The sequence below is a fragment of the Hemicordylus capensis genome, chromosome 6 (genome assembly GCF_027244095.1).
Source record: "Hemicordylus capensis ecotype Gifberg chromosome 6, rHemCap1.1.pri, whole genome shotgun sequence".
In the NCBI taxonomy this organism is placed as follows: Eukaryota; Metazoa; Chordata; class Lepidosauria; order Squamata; family Cordylidae; genus Hemicordylus; species Hemicordylus capensis.
The window spans coordinates 171,445,697-171,465,003 of NC_069662.1; the positions used below are offsets into that span (position 1 = coordinate 171,445,697).

The 19,307-nt window shown below is 57.3% G+C and overlaps 1 protein-coding gene across 9 annotated transcripts in view; it reads left to right on the forward strand.

The window, feature by feature from the left end:
- SMARCD3 (SWI/SNF related, matrix associated, actin dependent regulator of chromatin, subfamily d, member 3) overlaps positions 1 to 19,307 on the forward strand; it is a 74,715-nt gene that overhangs the window by 41,032 nt on the left and 14,376 nt on the right. For 7 of the 9 annotated variants that reach the window (XM_053260582.1, XM_053260581.1, XM_053260575.1 and 4 more), the window contains 6 exons: positions 3,982 to 4,220; positions 8,084 to 8,126; positions 12,689 to 12,811; positions 14,783 to 14,905; positions 15,908 to 16,003; positions 16,801 to 16,902. In XM_053260582.1, coding sequence (XP_053116557.1) covers positions 3,991 to 4,220; positions 8,084 to 8,126; positions 12,689 to 12,811; positions 14,783 to 14,905; positions 15,908 to 16,003; positions 16,801 to 16,902 — 717 coding nt within the window. In that variant the 5' untranslated portion in view covers positions 3,982 to 3,990. Of the gene's footprint in view, positions 1 to 662; positions 1,732 to 3,981; positions 4,221 to 8,083; positions 8,127 to 12,688; positions 12,812 to 14,782; positions 14,906 to 15,907; positions 16,004 to 16,800; positions 16,903 to 19,307 lie in introns of those variants that run through there. The other 2 variants (XM_053260576.1, XM_053260583.1) reach the window with 2 other exon arrangements.

Here is a 19,307-nt window from a genome sequence, read left to right on the forward strand (position 1 = left end):
AACCAGCCTTCCTGATCCTCGGCTGCAGCGCAGTTGGCCAAGAGCCCTTGGGAGGTGGTGGTCTTCTTCTTATCGTGGTCAGAGGGCTGCTGTGAAGGCTCCTGGCTTCAGACCCCCCCGGGACTGAACCGTGCACGGGAAGGGTGGGGTGGTGGTTGGTTCCAGGGGGTGCCGCGAAGCAGGGTCTCTGAACAAAGCGGGAGCAAAGCTTGCAGGGGCTTTCAGGACCTGATGGCTCGGGCTGACTGGCTTGCCTCGTGGGGTGACCGACAGGCAGCAGCTGGGTCTCCACGGAAGGCCGCGTGAGCAGCAGATTGACAGCAACAGGCCTCTCTAAATAGGGTGCTGGCTGCGTCCTCTTCAGTTGCTGCTGGGTGGAGGGCGCTCCGTCTTCAGCTCGCAGACGGGCACCCTCCCTTCTTGCTCCCGCAGCCAGGCTTGGGGGCGGCAAGGACTGTCTTGCTAGGATGCCACCAATGACTCGGATGCTTTCCAGCGGCACTTGAGCAAGGCAGTTAGGTCTCTGCCCTCAGGTGTTTGCAATCCGCGGCAGGGAGAGAGCAGCAGGTGGGCCAGGGTGCCTGGGCGACAAGGCTGAGCCTGCACTCTGGCCAGAGAGGGGGGCAGGGGCGGGGGGCGGGCTGGGCCAAAGGTTTCACTATGGGGTTTGGGGACAGGGAGAGGTGGTGCCATGTAGGCCCTTCTGGGCGGGGCAGCCGAGGAGCTGGAGCAGGGAGCAGGGACGGGCCAGGAGAGGGTGGGCTTCGCAGCTGGGTGGGGCTGGGCCCTGCCGGAAAGCTGTCTGCCTGCCTTCCTCTCCACCTGTCCATCATGGGCGTCCACAGGACTCTTTCTGGGGCGGGGGTGGCTGCAGTCCTGGCTGGGAGTGGGTCCCACGCCATTCAGTGTGACTGGTGGTGCTCCCTCCCCTGCCCTCCTTCGAGGAGGAGTGTGGGCAACAGTTGCAGCCTGGCCCTCCACATCTGCTGTGGGTCACAGAGGAAGCTGCCTTCTACTGCGTCCGACCCGTGGTCCATCCCGCTCCGAATTGTCTGCCCCCCTGACTGGCAGCAGCTCTCCAGCATTTCGGACAGGGGCCTCCCCCAGCCCTACCTGGAGGTGCTGTCAGGGGTTGCACCGGGGGCCTCCTGCGTGCCAAGCAGAGGCAGCTTCCCCACTCCACTCGAGTCCTTGCCCAGAACAGCCCCCCAGCAGACAGCGCCTCTGTGTCTCTTGGGGAACAGGGCCAGAGAGGCCCCCGCCTCGGTCCGTGGAGCGCAAGGGGGCCGTGGATTCCCTGCCAGGCTCTTCTGGCCAGGGGGCTTCCGTGGGGTGCCTTGGTTTTCCTTGCCGTGAAGGCCAAACTAGCTGCTCCTTCCTTCCTTCCTTCCTTCCTTCCTTCCTTCCTTCCTTCCTTCCTTCCTTCCTTCCTTCCTTCCTTCCTTCCGAAGCAGAATGCCTTTCAAAGTAAATGTGAAAAGTAAAGCAAAGCACTGTGAACATATTGAAATCTAGCACAGTCAGTTCAAGAAGGAAATGGAGAAAAATGGCAATCAATGTCCCCTTGCCCTTGGTCGCATGCTAATGGCATGGTGGAACAAGTTGCCTTTCAAGGGCGCCTTAAAGACCACAAGAGAAGGATCATTTGAACTTCCTGCAGCAGGGAGTTCCACTGTCTTGGGTCCACCACAGAGAAGGCTCTGCCCTGCATGCTTACTAACCCAAGCATCAGTGAGTGATGACACAAAAGAGCTCAATGGGTGGGCAAAATTATGTCACAGTTTTAAGGTGCCCAGTGCCACACCCACACCAGTGGCCAGCAAATAAATGGCCCCTGTGCATCTAAAGCTGTAGAGAGCTGTTGTGTTGGAAGGCTGCTTCTTTGGGTTATGCACCCACAACAGCAGAGCAGCCAGAGAGAATATGTTGCTCGTGCCACTGCAGATCATGTTCCTTGATGGGGGTGGGGAGGGCAGACCCCTGCCCGGCCTGGTGGTCTCAGTCGGTGAGGAGGCCCAGGTGTGAGATGGCCTCTTGTGTTGGGAGGGGCGTGATGGGTGCAACCAGCACCTTGAATCTCCCCCAGAAACCACCGGGTTGCCAGAGGAGGAATTGGCTGGCAGTGGCGGCGGCAGCGGTGCTCTTCCCACCAGTTATTGGGAGGGGGTTGAGGTTAGGGTGCTCTCCCAGCAGAAGCTGCTGGGCAGATTCAGATGTGGTTTGCAGCTGTGAACTGGCCTGTGAGGGGAGATGAGCGGGATGCTGGTGTGCCAGAGGAGAGGCAGCCAAGAACTGCCGGGACATCATCCGGAATGGGCACGTTGCTTCGCTTGGCCTCTGTTGCTTCTGCCTTTAAAATGGGGAGAGGACGCTTGCCCAGCCTCTCGGGGGGGGGGGTGCTTTGCCCCAAGAGGCAGATGAGCACAGATTGCCACTGCTTCTGCATGCCCCATGGGCGTGGCCCTGACAGAGCCCAGGAGCGAGATGCCCGCCTCCGGAGAGATGGCAGTCCAGATGTTGCCCCTGGGGAGACAGCAGAGGAGTGTTTCCCCTGCGGTGGGGCAGAGAGCTGGTCTGCTGGTAGTGAGCATGAATTGTCCCCTTTGCTAAGCAGGGCCTGTCCTGCTTTGCATTTGGATGGGTGACCCTGTGTGAGCACTGCATGATCCCCTGAGGGGATGGCCACCTGCAGAAGCCTCCCTGGCAGCAGCATCTCCAAGACAGGGCTGAGAGGCTCCTGCCTGCAACCTCGGGGAAGCTGCTGCTGCCAGTCTGGGTAGACAATACTGAGCGAGATGGACCAAGGGTCTGACTGGGTAGAAGGCCACTGCCTGTCTTCCTAAGAAGGGCAAGAAAGGCATCCTGGGGACTGGGGAGGACATGTGCATGTTCAGGGGCTGGTCCTTGGGCTTCTTTTAAGCGCCGGGGGGGGGGGGCCTGGGGAAGGGCTGTTGCCTGCCTCCCCCTGCTTGTCAGTGTCCTGGGGCATCTGGCTGGCCAGTGTTGGGACCAGCATGCTGGGCTCGAGGGGCGATCGGTGCCATCCCCAAGTGCAGCAGGCTGACTGCTAGGCAGGATCGGGGCCTCTCCTCTTCAGCCTGCAGCAGCGAAGCTCGTCAAGCAGAGAGGGGACCACTGAGCCTCGCGTGCTCAAGACAGGCAGGAGTTCCCCACCCAGATTCTCCTAATCAGGGGCATCATTGCGGGGGGGGGGCAATGGGCACGGGTCCCCAGGGAGGAGGGGGGAGGAGCTGGCTCCTCTGGCTCTCTTCTCCCTTCAGGCCACGGAACAAGCCAGAGCAGCCCCTGGTGCCAGCCCGAGCCAGCTGCCCCCTCAGCCCTCTGCCCAGCTCCATGCCAATCCCTGCTGCCGCCACACACACACACACACACACCCCGCTGGGAGTGGGCCCTGCAAGCATTTCTGGCCCCCTCCTGCCTCCAGAGCACCAGGCCTCCCACGGCCTTTGGGTCGCCCTGAGGGCCACGATGACGGGAGGCGACTGGCCTGCAGTGGGCAGCCACGGCCACGCAAGAGCTGCATCTGGCCGGGCGGCCGGCCGGCCCTTCAGCTCTGCTCTGGGTGGGGTCCCTCTCCGGGCTCTCCAGGCTCAAGTCTGGGTTGGGGAGGTTGGTGGCCGGAGGAAGGGGGGCAGCACCCAGCTCCCCTCCCTCCGAGGACAGGGTGGGCCAGCCATGGGGCCACAGACCTGCTCAGCAGGGGCCGCTGGCACGCCCCACCTCCTGGGCTGCCCCTGCCACTCCCGCGAGGCTCAAGACGGACCCGGCTGCCTCCCTCCCTGCTCCAGGATCTGGCCCCAGGCAGGCCTCCTCCTCCTCCTCCGTGGCACCCAGGGCGCCTGGCTACCCCAGGAGGCCTCTTCTGTGCAGGAGGAGCTGGGCTGGTTGCTTGCCCCGCTGCAGGGCGCTGACCCGGGCCGCCTCTCTCTCTCTCTCCCCCCCCCCCCACTCTCTCGGCAGCGTCCTGGGATGCCATCAGGTGCCCGTATGCCCCACCAGGGGGCTCCCATGGGTCCCCCAGGCCCCCCCTATGTCGGGAGCCCCTCCGTGCGCCCCGGGATGCCCCAGGCGGTGATGGAGCCCACGCGCAAGCGGGCAGCTCCGCAGCAGGCCCAGCAGCAGGTGGCGGCCCAGCAGCAGCAGGTGGCGGCCCAGCAGCAGCAGCAGGCGGCAGGCGGGACCCAGAGCCGGCCCAGGAGGTGAGTGTGTGTCGAGGTGGGCCGGGGGGGGGGGGGGGCCGCTGGAGGGCGGGGGGCGGGGCCTGCGGGCGCTTGCTGCTGTCGGGGGGAGCCTTGCCGGTCACCTGGGGCTTGAGGCACTTCTGGACAGGTCATCCATTCTGCTTTGCACGGCATCCCTTCACTGGGTTTTCCGCAGCTGCCCGGCTTCCTGCCTTCATCTCCTGGCTTGTGGGCTTCCCGGAAACCTCTGATGGGCCGCTGTAGGAAACAGGATGCTGGGCCAGGTGGGGCTTGAGCCTGATCCAGCAGGGCTGTCCTCAGGGGGGGATGAGCTGGGAGCCCTGGATGTGGCTACAAACCTTCTGCGCAGATGTGGCCTTTGTGGCCACCATGTATCCCTCCCAACCTGCTGGTTTGGGAGCCGTTGCTGAATGGGGGAGGGGGCAGCTAGTGTGCCCCCTCCTGTGCGCAACTGCCTGGCTGTGCCTCTGGCAAGAGCAGCCTGCTGCCTCTCCTTTTGAGAGACTCGGGGGGAGGAGGAGGAGGAGGACCTCACTCTGAGAAGGGCTCCCTGGAAATGCAGTGCGCCCCTTGCTTGCTGCTCAGACGTCCAGGTGCAACTATGTGCGTGCGTGCCCACAAGAGGGATCTGTGACGTTTCTATCCTGCCTGCCTGCCACCATCCATGAGGTGGTTCCCAGGTGGTCTCCCATCCAGGCACTGACCAGACCTCAGCCTGCTTAGCTTCAGCAGGGTTGCAGTATCAGGCACCCTCAGACTGGGTCCCGGCTCCCTTGCATTGGTGGGGATGTCTCTTCAAGCTATGGGTACGATGAATATTTATACACCGCTTTTCAACAAAAGTTCCCAAAGTGGTTTACATTAGGGGTGTGCAATTCGGGTTTTTGGTGATTCGGTTCGGGACCCGAACCGAATCACCCTCGTTCTGTTCTGTGCCAGAATATGGGCTACCCGAATCACCCCTGATTCGGTTCAGATTTGGATTAAATCCGAATCGATTCGGGTTAGAAAAACGTGTCCCAGGGGCAAAAGAGTGGGGTGGGGTGGTAGTTCCCAATGGGTGGAGGCTACCACCCCAATTGCAGGGGAATTGGGCAACGGGCTGGTTTTTGGGGAATTTTTGAAGTTTTAGTGTCTTTGGGGCAGATCGGGGGCATAGCGTGGGATCTGGGCAAAAAGAGTGGGGTGGGGTGGTAGTGCCTAATGGGTGGAGGCTACCACCCCAATTTCAGAGTGATTGGGCAGAGGGCTGATTTTTGGGGAATTGTTGAAGTTTACGCGTCTTTAAGGTTTTTCTCCATAAAGAAGCATGGAGCTGTCAGCAAATGTATAGCTTCACTTCGGGGGCAAAGGGGTGGCCTAGAGCAGTGTGGGGTTGGTGGTAGCGCCAGATAGGGGCAAGGAAGCTACCTGAATTTTTTCAAAGGATTTGGGCAGAGGGCTGGTTTTTGGTAAATTGTTGAAGATTACGCGTCTTTAAGCTTTTTCCTCATAAGGTATACATGGAGCTTTCAGCAGCCCCATAAGTGCACTTGGGGGGTGCTGGGGTGGCCCAGAGCGAGTGGTAGTGTAGTGCACATAGGGTGCCAACCACCCCCATGGGTTTCTAACCCATGGGGTACAGGGTTCTGTTGTTTCTGAGGTATTCTGGGTGTGGATTCTATGATAGCAAATTAGAATGGATTCATGGTGTCTCATTGAAAATCTCATTTGCTATCATAGAATCCACATTCAGAATACCTCAGAAACAACAGAACCCTGTACCCCATGGGTTAGAAACCCATGGGGGTGGTTGGCACCCTATGTGCACTACACTACCACTCGCTCTGGGCCACCCCAGCACCCCCCAAGTGCACTTATGGGGCTGCTGAAAGCTCCATGTATACCTTATGAGGAAAAAGCTTAAAGACGCGTAATCTTCAACAATTTACCAAAAACCAGCCCTCTGCCCAAATCCTTTGAAAAAATTCAGGTAGCTTCCTTGCCCCTATCTGGCGCTACCACCAACCCCACACTGCTCTAGGCCACCCCTTTGCCCCCGAAGTGAAGCTATACATTTGCTGACAGCTCCATGCTTCTTTATGGAGAAAAACCTTAAAGACGCGTAAACTTCAACAATTCCCCAAAAATCAGCCCTCTGCCCAATCACTCTGAAATTGGGGTGGTAGCCTCCACCCATTAGGCACTACCACCCCACCCCACTCTTTTTGCCCAGATCCCACGCTATGCCCCCGATCTGCCCCAAAGACACTAAAACTTCAAAAATTCCCCAAAAATCAGCCCGTTGCCCAATTCCCCTGCAATTGGGGTGGTAGCCTCCACCCATTCGGCACTACCACCCCACCCCACTCTTTTTGCCCAGATCCCACGCTATGCCCCCGATCTGCCCCAAAGACACTAAAACTTCAAAAATTCCCCAAAAATCAGCCCTTTGCCCAATTCCCCTGCAATTGGGGTGGTAGCCTCCACCCATTAGGCACTACCACCCCACCCCAATATTTTGCCCCTGGGACCCGAAATCCGAGCAGACGTCAAATCAGACCTTTTTGCTTTGAAATCAATGGAGGCAAAAAAGCAGGAAATTCAAAGAGACGTCATCCCGAATCACCCGAATTTTTTGGGCACGAATCAGGGGTGATTCGGCCCAGGCACGAAAAATATCGGGGGGGAAATATCGGCTTGGCCCTGAATCTCCCGAAATTGCTCATTTCGGGCACAGATCGATCTGTGCCCGAAACGTTTTGCACATCCCTAGTTTACATAGAAATAAATAAATTAAATTAAATGGCTGCCTGTCCCCAAAGGGCTAAAGTGGATTTTTTAAAACCCCAAATATAAGGCTGCATTCTAACAAATTGTTCTCTGGGCAGCTTACAACAGAGGATTAAAACATACAATAAAAACACATTACACATTAAACCTTAACAGACCAAAAAAGGTGAAAAGAAAAATACAAAATACAGTACAAAGCAGCTTAAAAACTCATTTAAAAATTAGTTACAAATCAGAATCAAATCTGAAAAACCCGAATTTAAAAGGCCTGGGTGTACAAAAAGATCTTTACCTGGCATCTAAAAGAGCAAAGTTTCACACACCAGCCAGACTTACCCCAAAGTCTCTTCAAGATCCGCTCCACACTCTATCTCTGGCTTTTTAAATGCTGCTCTCTTTACAAATGCAGCTGTAGCTCTCTCTCCCGCCCCCCCGCTCCGCCATTGGCTAGAAGGAAAACACGGAGGCATGCCATGTGAACTTGCATCCAGAGCACACCCGAGAGCGAGGGGCAGGGGGCTGCTTCCCTCAACGCCGCGAGTGTCCTTCCAAGTGGCTTCGCTCAACATTTCCCCCGCAGCATGAAGCCATGTGCCAATAACGCCCCGGTGACCCTGGGAAAGGATGGTCACGTTTGGGGGCCCCTCGTCTTGGCGGGAGGGGCTGTTGCTTGCTCTCTGGAGCGCGGCAATGCCGACAGCTCAGCCAGGCAAGCCAGTCTGCAGGCTCCGTGGGAAGGCAAAGGCCACCCGCTCCCCCAAGGCCATTGCGTTAGGAGAGGGGTGAGTGGGGCAGACGCCTTCCTTCCCAGCCCCAAACCTGGCCCTCTTGAGCCGTGGCAACTGGGGGTCAAAGGCCCCTGGGGGTCCAGATGCTGCCCCAGCCCTGCGGGTGGGTGCCCTGGCAGCGCTGTGTCCCGCCAGCCCCCTGGGGCTCCGGGGAGGGTCCCCTCGGAGCAGGGGCCGGGGCTGGCCTCTTCCCAGGCTCCGCGGCCGCATGGCAGAGATGGCGGGATAACTGAGCAGGTGGCCTCGTGACTCTTAGACCAGTCGCCATGATAACCTGTGGTTCTTCTCTCCAATGTACAGTGCCAAGCGGAGGAAGATGGCGGACAAAATCCTCCCTCAGAGGGTGAGTGGCTTCCCTTCCGGCCTCTTCTTTGCCTCCCGTCTCTAACCAGGGGGGTTCTCCCGAGCTCCCTCACTCTCCCTTTGAAGCAGAAGCAGCAACACCCCCCAGGGGCTGAGGGGCACGACTCCACGTCCTGCCTGATGGGGCCGGGGCCAGCCCCCCTCCCCTGCTGCGCCCCCTTGCAGGTGGGCTTGGGCGTGCACCCACCAAGGGGCCAAAGCGGTGTCTCCTTCTGCCAGCGCCTGCTCACAAAGCCTCTGGCGCTCCCTCCTGGGGCGCTGCTCCCTGGCCAAGGCCTCTCCCAGCGGCCTCCTGAGCCTCTGGAGCTCCCACCCGGGAGCCTTGCCGCAGGGGAGACCCCCTGGCATCTGCTGCCCGGGGGGGGGGGAGCCTGTGCAGATGGCCTCTGCTGTTGCCAGCCTGCGTGGCTTCTGACCTGGGGGGCTGTGGCTGCTGCCCTGTGGGTGAGTCTGGGCGGGGCCGGGGCCAGGGCCAGGGGGAGGGAGTCGGCCGTTCCTGAGGACCATCTGCCCAGCCGAGCCATCTTGCTGGTCTTATAAAAGGGCTGCTGCCCTGTGGAGGCGGAGTTGCCACCGAAGGGGCGACACCAAAGGGGGGGTTAGGGTTAGAGCCACTTCGGGGGGCAATGAGGCCGAGGGCCTGGCGATATTTTTTGCCTTCAGTTGTTGTGGGATCCTAGGTGTTTCAGATGTGTCTTGCTTTGTCTGGGGATGGGGAGACAGCGGGGGTGTCCATTGACTGGGGGGCGGCCATTAAGGGTGGTGGGGAATAGAGGAAGTAAAGTTGGCAGGTCAGCGCATCGTTACAGGGGAAGCGAAGTCATCGGAACATAGGAAAATGCCTTATACTGAGTCCGACCCTTGGTCTAGCTAGATCAGTATTGTCTTCACAGACTGGCAGCAGCTTCTCCCAGGTTGCAGGCTGGAGTCTCTCTCAGCCCTATCTTGGAGATGCTGCCAGGGAGGGAACTGGGAACCTTCTGCTCTTCCCAGAGCAGCTCCATCCCCTGAGGGGAAGATCTTCCAGTGCTCACACTTCTCGTCTCCCATTCATATGTATCCAGGGTGGACCCTGCTTAGCTAAGGGGATAAGTCATGCTTACTACCACAAGACCAGCTCTCTTCCTTGGAGCACATTTCCAGAAATCCCAGTTGTTGATTTTTTAGTTTGACCCCCACAAGTGTCCCTCAACGGGGCAGGCATAGAACATAGGGAGCGGCCACATACTGAGTCAGACCCTTGGTCCCTCTCGCTCAGTATTGTCTACCCAGACTGGCAGTGGCTTCTCTCAGGTTGCAGGCAGGAGTCTTTCTCAGCCCTGTCTTGGAGATGCTGCCAGGGAGGGAACTGGGAACCTTCTGCACTTCTCAGAGCGGCTCCATCATCCCGATTGAGAGGAATCTCTTCCAGGGCTGCTCACACATCAATTCTCCCAATCAGATGCAACCAGGGCGGACCTACTGCCACAAGATCTCCTCTCTTGAGAGCTGTTGATATTCTGGTAGAGAATTGGCACAGCAGACTCACCAGGGCAGTAGACTTGATCGCTCCTAAGCGTCCTCTCCGACCTGCTTCAAAATTGGCCCCTTGGTATACGGATGAACTATGAGGGCTGAAGCGGTGAGGTAGACGACTGGAGCACAAGTGGAGGAAGACTCGACTCCAATCTGACAGATTACAACATAGAACACATCTGAAGATCGATGCTCTGGCAATATGGGTGGCAAGCGAACCTTTTCAGCCCGTACTGCATCCGCAAGTTCACATCCAGCAGAGTTGTTCAGGGTTGTGAGAGGGCTAGCAAATGCTCCTCCTCCCTTGAATCAGAACTTGGAACCATCTATTACCTGCTGTGATGTACTATTCAATATGTTTTGTGTGGATCAAATCTCTCGTATGCGGGCTGACCTGGTTTTAGACCCCACAATTAGTGCAGTATCTGAATTGGAGGTGTCCAGAAACTCCTCTTATGTGGCCAGGCTGGATCAGTTCCAGTTTGTGACTTGTGAGGATGTGGACAAGTTGCTTGGAGCGATGTGGCCGACCATCTGTTCTCTCGGCCCTTGCTCAACATGGCTTGTACTACCTGGCAGGGAAGTTGTTGTTGAAGGCCTAGTAGAGATCATAAATGCTTCTCTGTGGGAGGGCAGGATGCCTCCTTGTCTTAAGGAGGCAATTACTAGACCTCTTTTGGAGAAACCTGTGTTGGATCCCTCAGAGTTAAGCAACTGTAGGCCTGTCTCCAATCTTCTGTGTTTGGGCAAGATAACCGAGAGAGTGGTGGCCTCCCAACTCCAGGCAGTCTTTGAGGAAACTGATTATCTGGACCCATTTCAGACTGGCTTTCGGGTCTGCTTTGGGGTGCAGACTGCCTTGGTCGGCCTGATGGATGATCTCCAATTGCAAATTGACAGAGGGAGTGTGACTCTGTTGGTCCTTTTGGACCTCTCGGCAGCTTTCGATACTATTTACCATAGTATCCTTCTGGAGTGTCTGAGGGGGTTGGGGGTGGGAGGCACTGCTCTGCAGTGGTTCCACTCCTACCTCTTGGGCAGATTCCAGCTGGTGTCCCTCAGGGACTGTTGCTCTTCAAGATCTGAACTTCTGTGTGGTGTCCCTCAGGGCTCCGTATTGTCTCTGAAGTTGTTTAACAGCTACACGAAACTGCTGGGAGAGACCATCAGGAGGTTTGGTGCAGGGTGTTATCAGTTTGCTGATGACACCCAAATCTTTTTCTCCATGTCAACATCATCAGGAGAAGGCATAACCTTCCTAAATGCCTGCCTGGAGGCAGTAATGGGCTGGATGAGGGAGAATAAACGGAAATTGAATCCAGATAAGATGGAGGTACTTATTGTGCATGATTGGGAGAGGATTTTGATCTGCCAGAGCTAGATGGGGGCCACACGTCACCAGAAGGAACAGGTACGCAGTCTGGGTCCCTGGTCTCCCAGGTTGAGGCAGTGGCCAGAAGTGCTTTTTATCAGCTTTGGTTGATACACCAGCTGCGTCCATTTCTTGAGATCAATGACCTCAGAACAGTAGTACATCTGCTGGTCACTTCCAGACTTGACTACTGCAATGCGCTTTATGTGGGGCTGCCTTTGTACGTAGTCTGGAAACTGCAATTGGTCCAGAATGCGGCAGCCAGGTTGGTCTCTGGGTCATCTCGGAGAAACCATATCAATGATATCATTCCTATCTTAAAAGGTCTACACCGGTTGCCGATAAGTTTCCGGGCAAAGTACAAGGTTTTGGTTATAACCTCTAAAGCCCTAAACAGCTTGGGCTCTGGGGGTGTTGAAGAGAACGCCTTCTTCGCTGTGAATCACACTGCCCATGGAGATCATCGGCAGAGGTTTGTCTGCAGTTGCTCATCTGGTGGCTATTTGGGGGCGGGTCTTCTTCATTGCTGCCCCTGGACTCTGGAACACGCTTCCTGGTGAACTGAGAGCCTCCCCACCTCTTACAACTTTGAAAAAGGCAGTCAAGACCCATTTGTTCACCCAGGCTTTTAATTAAATGCTGTCTTAATTGTTTGATTTTAATAGTTTTAACCTTTTGAATTTTACATTGTTGTAATGTTTTAACCTTTTTGTTTGTTGTCTTTATTGCGTTTGGGGCGGTATACAGATGTCTTCAGTAAATAACCCATTTCTTCTTGCTTTGACTGGCAGGAGGGCTCCCCAGAGAGGCTCCTCCCGCTTGCTCTCAGACACACACACAGGCCTCATGCTGGGCGCTGAAGCCGGGCCGGTCTTCCTGCCTAGCGCGTGCTCACGACGGCCACCCCCGTCGCAGCCCTCCGGACAGGCCAGGGGGGCTAGTGCCAGAACTAGCCCCTTCTGTACACCCACATGCCCCGAACAGCCAGGCAGTGGGGAGTCTGGGGATCAGCCACTCTTGACACAGGCTGGCAGTCACACCATCACAAGGTGGCCCCTTTTAGCAGAGGGGTTTGAAAGGGAGCCGTGGGGGGGGGGGAGAGGAGTCACACCAGCAGACAGGAGGCCCACCAGGAGGAGGAGGAGGCGGCGGCCAACTAGCCTGAAGCACCCAAGCCTGGTGGCCTCCGCCTCCTCCCGGAGTCAAGGCAGGCTGCAAGCGGAGTGGCCAGTCCCACCAGCAGGCAGGCCGCCCCCCCCCCCCGCCGCGCTCCTCTTTCCTTGGGACACACAGAGCAGCAGGCGCTCCTGGGGGCAGCAGCAGGGCCCAGCCTCCCTGGCAGCATCTCCAAGATCCGGCTGAGAGAGAGTCCTGCCTGCCACCTGGGAGAAGCCGCTGCCAGTCTGGGAAGACAATCCTGAGCTAGACAGACCAAGGGTCGGGCTCAGTCTGTGGCAGCTTCCTATCTTCCTAAGTTCCAGCCAGCCCCTGCAAAGCCACGCCGAGCGTCCGGGGCTGGGCTGGCCACTTCCTGCTCACGGCCGGCGGAGGGGAGCTGCCCAGCAAAGGGGCTGGAGCTTGACCTCCGGCCAGTGCAAGGCCTGGCGTCCAGCCCCGCCGCCCCCGCCAGTGACGATCCTCTGCTCTCTCCCCAGATCCGGGAGCTGGTGCCCGAGTCTCAGGCCTACATGGACCTGCTGGCCTTTGAGCGGAAACTGGACCAGACCATCATGCGCAAGCGAGTGGACATCCAGGAAGCCTTGAAGAGGCCCATGAAGGTAGCAGCCATCCTGCCCAGGGGCCGAGCCCCCGCCCCCTCCCCCTGGGGGGCTTTCCCCAGAGGCCAAGAGCCTCCCTCCTCTGTGGGCTCGGGTGCTGCTGGGCTCCATCCGTCAGAGCCCCCCTTTCCCTCCGTGGTGCTGGTGGGGGGGTTGTTTCCTGAAGGGGCTTCTGGCCCCGAATCCCCAGCGGTTCCCAACTGGCCCCTCCTCCTGCAGTGGGGGCGGGTGTGAGGGGCGCCCATCAGGGCTCCTGACCCTCGGCCAGTTCCAGCCCGGGGAGCAGTTCTGCACAGTCTCTTTCCCGCAGGACAATCCCTTTGGCTTTCCCCCGGTAATCTCTGTCGGGGGCAGCATCGTTTGCACTTGTGGGCAAGGGGGAGAAGTGCTCTAGCGGAAGCAGACTCTCTTTTAAGCGGGCTTTTAAATCCCGGTTTTATCTGGTCCTTTAATGCTGCCATGAGCTGCATTGGCTCTGGGGTGGATGCGTGCGGAGGCCCCGGTGCCGGCAGCCCTGCGGAAGCCCCCCCCCCTTTGGCAGCCACGGGGGAAACACCAGCAGGGCTGCCGGCCCAGACCCCCCTTCCCTGCGATAAGGCCGGGGCTGCCGGAGGCGTCTGCCGCAGCACAACAGCTCCGTGCTGCGGAGCATCGTGGCCGCCCAAATCTGTAGGCTGCTTTCCCACCCGTGCAGAAAACTCCCAAGTGATGTGGGTTGAAAATGGCCTCGCCAGAGACATTAACTAGATCCTCATGCAGCAGCAGGAGACAACCTTTTAATTGTTTCTCTTTCTGCTCTGTGGTGTGTTACGATCACCTTATTTTAATGGCTGCGTTTTTATTACTTGTCAGGCTTCCAGTGTTGTTTGATAATTGTTTTGCCAAGAATGCTGGTAGTTTGTAAACTGTCCTGGAAGCCCTGGGGATTTCTTCTCCTCCTCGCATAGGTTTTATAAGTCAACAGTTTTCAGGGAGGTGGGGCCCCAGGACCTCTCCATGGGGATGGACTAAGTGCTGATCTGGGTGCTGGTCCTTGGCAGCATCTCCAGGTAGGGCTGGGTATGACGCCTGCCTGAAACCTCAGAGAGCCGCTGCCAGTCAGTGAAGACAATAGAGAGAGGAGAGCTGGTCTGGTGGCAGCAAGCATGACTGGTCCCCTTAGCTAAGCAGGGTCCACCCTGGTTGCAAATGAATGGGAGACTTGATGTGTGAGCACTGCGAGAGATTCCCCTTCGGGGATGGAGCCGCTCTGGGAAGAGCAGAAGGTTCCCAGTTCCCTCCCTGGCAGCATCTCCAAGAGAGGGCTGAGCCTGAGAGAGATTCCTGCCTGCAACCTTGGAGAAGCCGCTGCCAGTCTTTGTGTAGACAATACTGAGCTAGATGGACCGAGGGTCTGACTCAGTCTAGGGCAGCTTCCTATGTCCCTATTCCCCTGTCAGACTGCATCCCATGCCCTGGGGAGACAGGGGTGTTTGAGAGCCATTTGCCCTTGATGGGGCATCTGGGGATAGCCAGGGGGTGTCCATGGTGCTTAAAGCAGCTGGGATGTGTGGGTGTCAGCTTCTCTGACCCATGGAAATAGGCAAGGCTGAGCAGGCCACCCTTGAACTGGGTTAGGCTTAGGGTTAGGGTTATGTGTACACACATAACCTAACCCTAACCGGCTGCCTGCTATGCTGCACCGCATCTGAATGTTGCCCGAAAAGCCTCGGAGCAGCTGGGGAGGTGCCGGGTTGGGGATGGGGGTCCCTGTCCAGCTCTGCTCCCAGGCAACCTTCTGGCCCGAGCCTCGGAAGGCGCCTGCTTGGAGGAGGCTCGGGAATGGTCCCCCAGGGCTCCTGTGCTGGCTGGAAGTGGCCACTGGGCCAGGCAGCAGAGGAGCTCATGTGGGGGTGCCCCGTGGGAGAGAGCCCCCGCCTGCCCCTGCAGGTGGCCTTCCTTGGCACCAAGCGCCCTCCTTGGCTCCGACAGCAAAAGAGGAAGCTGCGCCTGTACATCTCCAACACCTTCAACCCTGCCAAGTCGGATGCGGACGACTCGGACGGCAGCATCGCCTCGTGGGAGCTCCGCGTGGAGGGCAAGCTCCTGGACGACGTAGGTGGCGGCGGCAGCGGCGGCTCTTCTTGCGGGGGGAGGCAGCCGCTCAGGCCAGCCTGGGTCATGAGAGGCAGCAGAGGGGAGCAGCAGCAGGACGACGGGGGGGGGGGCATCTCCGGGGGCCCTTGGGCCTGTGAGCTCTGGCTTCTCGGGGCGGGGGGGGGGAGGCAGCTGGCACTGCATTCCTCCCGTCTCGCATCTCTGTGGAGCAAGGGGTGGGCGGCAGCAGCAGCGCCCTTCTCAAGACCAAACGGCAGGCAACCCTGCAAAAATCAGGTGGGGGGTGGGGGGAAGTGCTTTCACCAAAATAGCACCAGGGAAAGGGTTGACACCCACACACCCCCCGCTCGCCGGCCTCATGCCACACTCCGGGCCTGAATTGAGGGGGCCCTGTGGCTGGTTTTAGAATAATGAGACCCTCATTAGAATCTGGGCTAAACCCAGAAGTGGGCGGAAGGACCACTTGAGCTCCACTTCTGGGTTTAGCCCATATCCTAAAGAGGGCCTTAACATCATACATAGCACTATTGTATGCTTTATTATTATGTGTCACACACATTGATCTATAGATCTATGAATGTGTAGTTTAGCCCTCAGAGGGGCAGAAAAGTTGTGACTGGCTGTGTAGGGTGGAAGAGCAAGCCCCCCCCCCCCCGAGCAAGGCAGTCACGCAAGGCAGCTGTTGGTCAGTGGGGCTGCTTCCTGGTGGGCTCAGGGGCTGGGGCGGGGAACAGGCCCCCAAGGGAAGGCGCGGCCGGAGCAGCGGAGGAGCCCCGGCGGGCTTCTCTGGCAGGGAAAAGAGGCCAGCTCCTGGGGAGGCACTGCAGGCGGCTCCTGACCCCACGGCAGGACTGGGACAAGCCTTGTGCTCCCCGCTAGCTGCTTGGGCCCCCCAGAAGGCCCCCCGGGCATTCTGCTAGAAGGGTGCCCAAGGCCCACAGCTCGCTTCCTTCCCGAGGCTGTGGGTGCTGACGTCTCCCCTCCCGCTTCCATCCACAGCTCAGCAAGCAGAAGCGGAAGTTCTCCTCCTTCTTCAAGAGTTTAGTCATCGAACTGGACAAAGATCTGTATGGACCAGACAATCACCTGGTGGAAGTAAGTGGTGGCCTGGGAAGGGTGGGGCCCCTGCCCTCCAAGCCCTCCAAGGCCCCGCCCTCACCGGCGGCTTCCCCTGGCCGTCCCCTGCCTGAGCTGCCCCGTTCCCTGTGGAGGGTCCCAGAGCAGGACGGGAGGGTGGCGAGGCGGAGCGGCTTCGGCAGGCCTCCCAGGGAGCCTTGGCTCCTCCACGCGGCCCCAGCCCAGCCGAAGGGGCTGCAGAGGCTGCTCCCAGGCAGCCGGCCCCCCAGCTGTGTCCGCTCCAGGCTGGGGGGGGGCTGCCATCAAGTCGCCTCCCCCCTCGCTCCCACTTCCTGCAAAGCCACCCTTTCCCTTCCAGGGGGCTTCCAGGCCCCGAAAGCAGTTTCCCGGATGGATGTAGCCGTCACCTGCCTCCCCTCTTCCTCCCGGCTGCCCGAGGCTGGGGGTCCTGGGGGAGCCCCACCTGCCCTTCCCCAGAGCCAGTGGACAGGCCTTCTCACGTGCACGGGGGAATTCATGAGTTCTGCAAGTGCCCAGCGGTTCTCCGCTGGTGGCCAGCACTGGGAGGGGGGCGGCGACCAGGTCAAGGTGCCCAAGGCCACCCCCGGACCGGCATTGCCCCGGGCAAGGTGCCCCCCAGCCCCGGCGCGCCCATCCCGGCCTTTGCCTCCCTAGCTCACTGCAGAGGCCCCCCTGAGCGACTGCCCAACTGGCCCACCCCTCCGGCCGGCCCTCAGTCAGTGGGGCCATCGGCTTTGTTGGGCTCAGCCGGCCTCCCCGCTCAGCCGGCACTTCTCTTTGCTTGCCTGCGGCAGTGGCACAGGACGCCCACCACCCAGGAGACGGACGGCTTCCAGGTGAAGAGGCCGGGAGACGTCAGTGTGCGCTGCACCCTCCTGCTCATGCTGGATTACCAGGTCAGGGCTGCGGGAGCCGTGGGGGGTGGGGGGGGTCTGCCTGGTGCCTCTTTTCATGCCCCTGAAGGCGGGAGAGGAGGGGCGGGCAGGGCAGGGCAGGGCAGGGCAGGGGGGTGGCCCAGAGTGAGAGCCTCCCCTGCTGGGACTGGGACCAGTCCAGGGCTTGGCAGGAGGGGATCCAGAAAGAGGCAAGGAGGCTGCAGAGCGAGGCCAGGTCTCGGCAGGGGGGTGAAGGGAGCAGGCAGCAGCCTCTGGGCTGAGGCATGTGGGTGCCTGGGATCGCAGCCCGGGACTCTTCACCTTCGGCCACTTGGAGAGGAACGGCTCTCGTGAGCTATTCTCCGGCAGAGAGGTGGGCAGGGAGCAGCAGCAGCAGCAGCAGCTTAGGAGAGTCTGAATATTTAGGGCAGCAGTTTTAGAATAAGTGAGTGAAATTTTACTGTCTGTATTGTCATGTGTCGTGCCTGTGTCTGCCCTTTTGGAAAGAAATCACTTATCCTCTATCAGTAATTGAACAGGAAGCAACTTTGATGGAGAACAAGAATTTGATATTTCTTATTAACGAAAACAGGTTTAGAAAAACAAGTTGTTCTAGGAAGAACTAATCTGCCTCCTTTCAAGAATTAGTCTGTATCCCTACAACTGGACTAAATTTGGTCCAGATTGGTTAGGCTGTTCACAAGTTAGCCCACTTGCACCTCAAACGTTCACATGTCCGCCATCTTGAATTGGGGTGGATGACATCATCACAAATTATGTTATTGAGGTGTCCCTATGTGTCCCTACAACTGTACCCAATTTGGTTCGTGTAGCTCCAGGTGTGGGGAAGTTGATGAGGACACACACATACACGGACACACAGACAGAAGCATGGCATGCTGGGTTATCTCATAAGTCTACTGGAAAGTAGGCTAAAAAACCATAAGCTGACTAACGGTCTCTTATGCAGAGAAAGGGAGAACCTCTCAGTTTGAATTCAAGGCAGCAAGTATTTTGTAGCTTTTGCTATTCAGTGCATAACTGAATATTCTTTCTTCACTTCTGCAGTCTAGTTTTTTTCTTAGTTATTTAGGAATGTATGCATATGCTTTGCATCCAAATAGTCTAATACAGGGCTTCTTAACCTTGGGCCTCCAGATGTTGTTGGACTACAACTCCCATCATCCTCAGCCACAAAGGCCAGGTCTTGGGATGATGGGAGTTGTAGTCCAACATCTGGGCGTCCAAGGTTAAGAAACCTTTTAAGTTAGGTTTTGTTCCATTCCATAGTTCAAAGGATTCTACTCCTCTAACTGTGGTTCAATCACCCCTTCTTGATCAGATCTTTCTGCAGCATCAAGATTGGTAATTACTTCTTTATTTTGACATTGTAGTTTCTGTTCAGCTTCTTCACCTGCTGATTCCTTCCTCACTTCTACAGTCCAATTTCCCCCTCTGCTCCTTGGGGATGTACCCATTCGCTTTACTTCCGAACATCTCGGGGTGCTCTAAACTTGATCTGCTTCTCTTCCACAGTTCAAAAGGAATTACATCTTGGGGTAATAGTAGGGAACCTATTTTGTAGATAAGTTGCTGGGAGATAAGTAGGTCGTCCCCCCGCCCGCCCCAATACTTATTCTCTAGCCCTGCATCAAGTATCATGCATCTGCACATTTCAAGTAAAGTCCTATTGTTCCTTTCAGCTACTTAATTTTTTCTGGCATATAGGGAATGGTTCTTTCATGCTCAAATTAGGAGTCCCATCGCCCATTGAGATCATCCGGAGAGGTTCCTCTCCAGTTGCCACCGGCTCATCTGGTGGCCAGACAGGGACGGGCCTTCTCTGTTGCTGCCCTGAGACTGTGGAATGAGCTCCCTACTGAAATACGAGCCTCCCCATCTCTGACCATTTTTAAAAAGCACTTGAAGACTTACCTCTTCAGCCAAGCTTTTTAATCTGACTCCGGTTTTAAATTATTTCAAGGTTTTTATTTCCTCTGTTTTATGACACTGTAAACCACCCAGAGATGAAAGATTGGGGTGGTGTACAAATTTGATCGATAGATCAATCAATCCATCCCTGTTCTTTTAAAAACTGCTCAATGTCATTTCCACAATATTCACGCCATTGTCAGTATGCAAAGTCTTGGGTTAGGGACTCTGCTCACATACTCTTTGAGTTTCATCAATACTTGACTTTTCTCCTTTGGATTAAATCCAAGACCTCACTAGACTGAATGTCCGTGTTTGAAGAGGATGTATTTGGAGAGCATTCACTTTAACACACTCAATGAACTTGTTTTCAAACTTGCCTGCCTTTATTTTTATATCTCTCGCCCACTGCTCCTTTTCCAGTTTGGAAATGCTGTCTTTACTTTGATGACCCATCCTCCGATGCCATAAGGCTTTGCAGTTCTCCTTGTGCA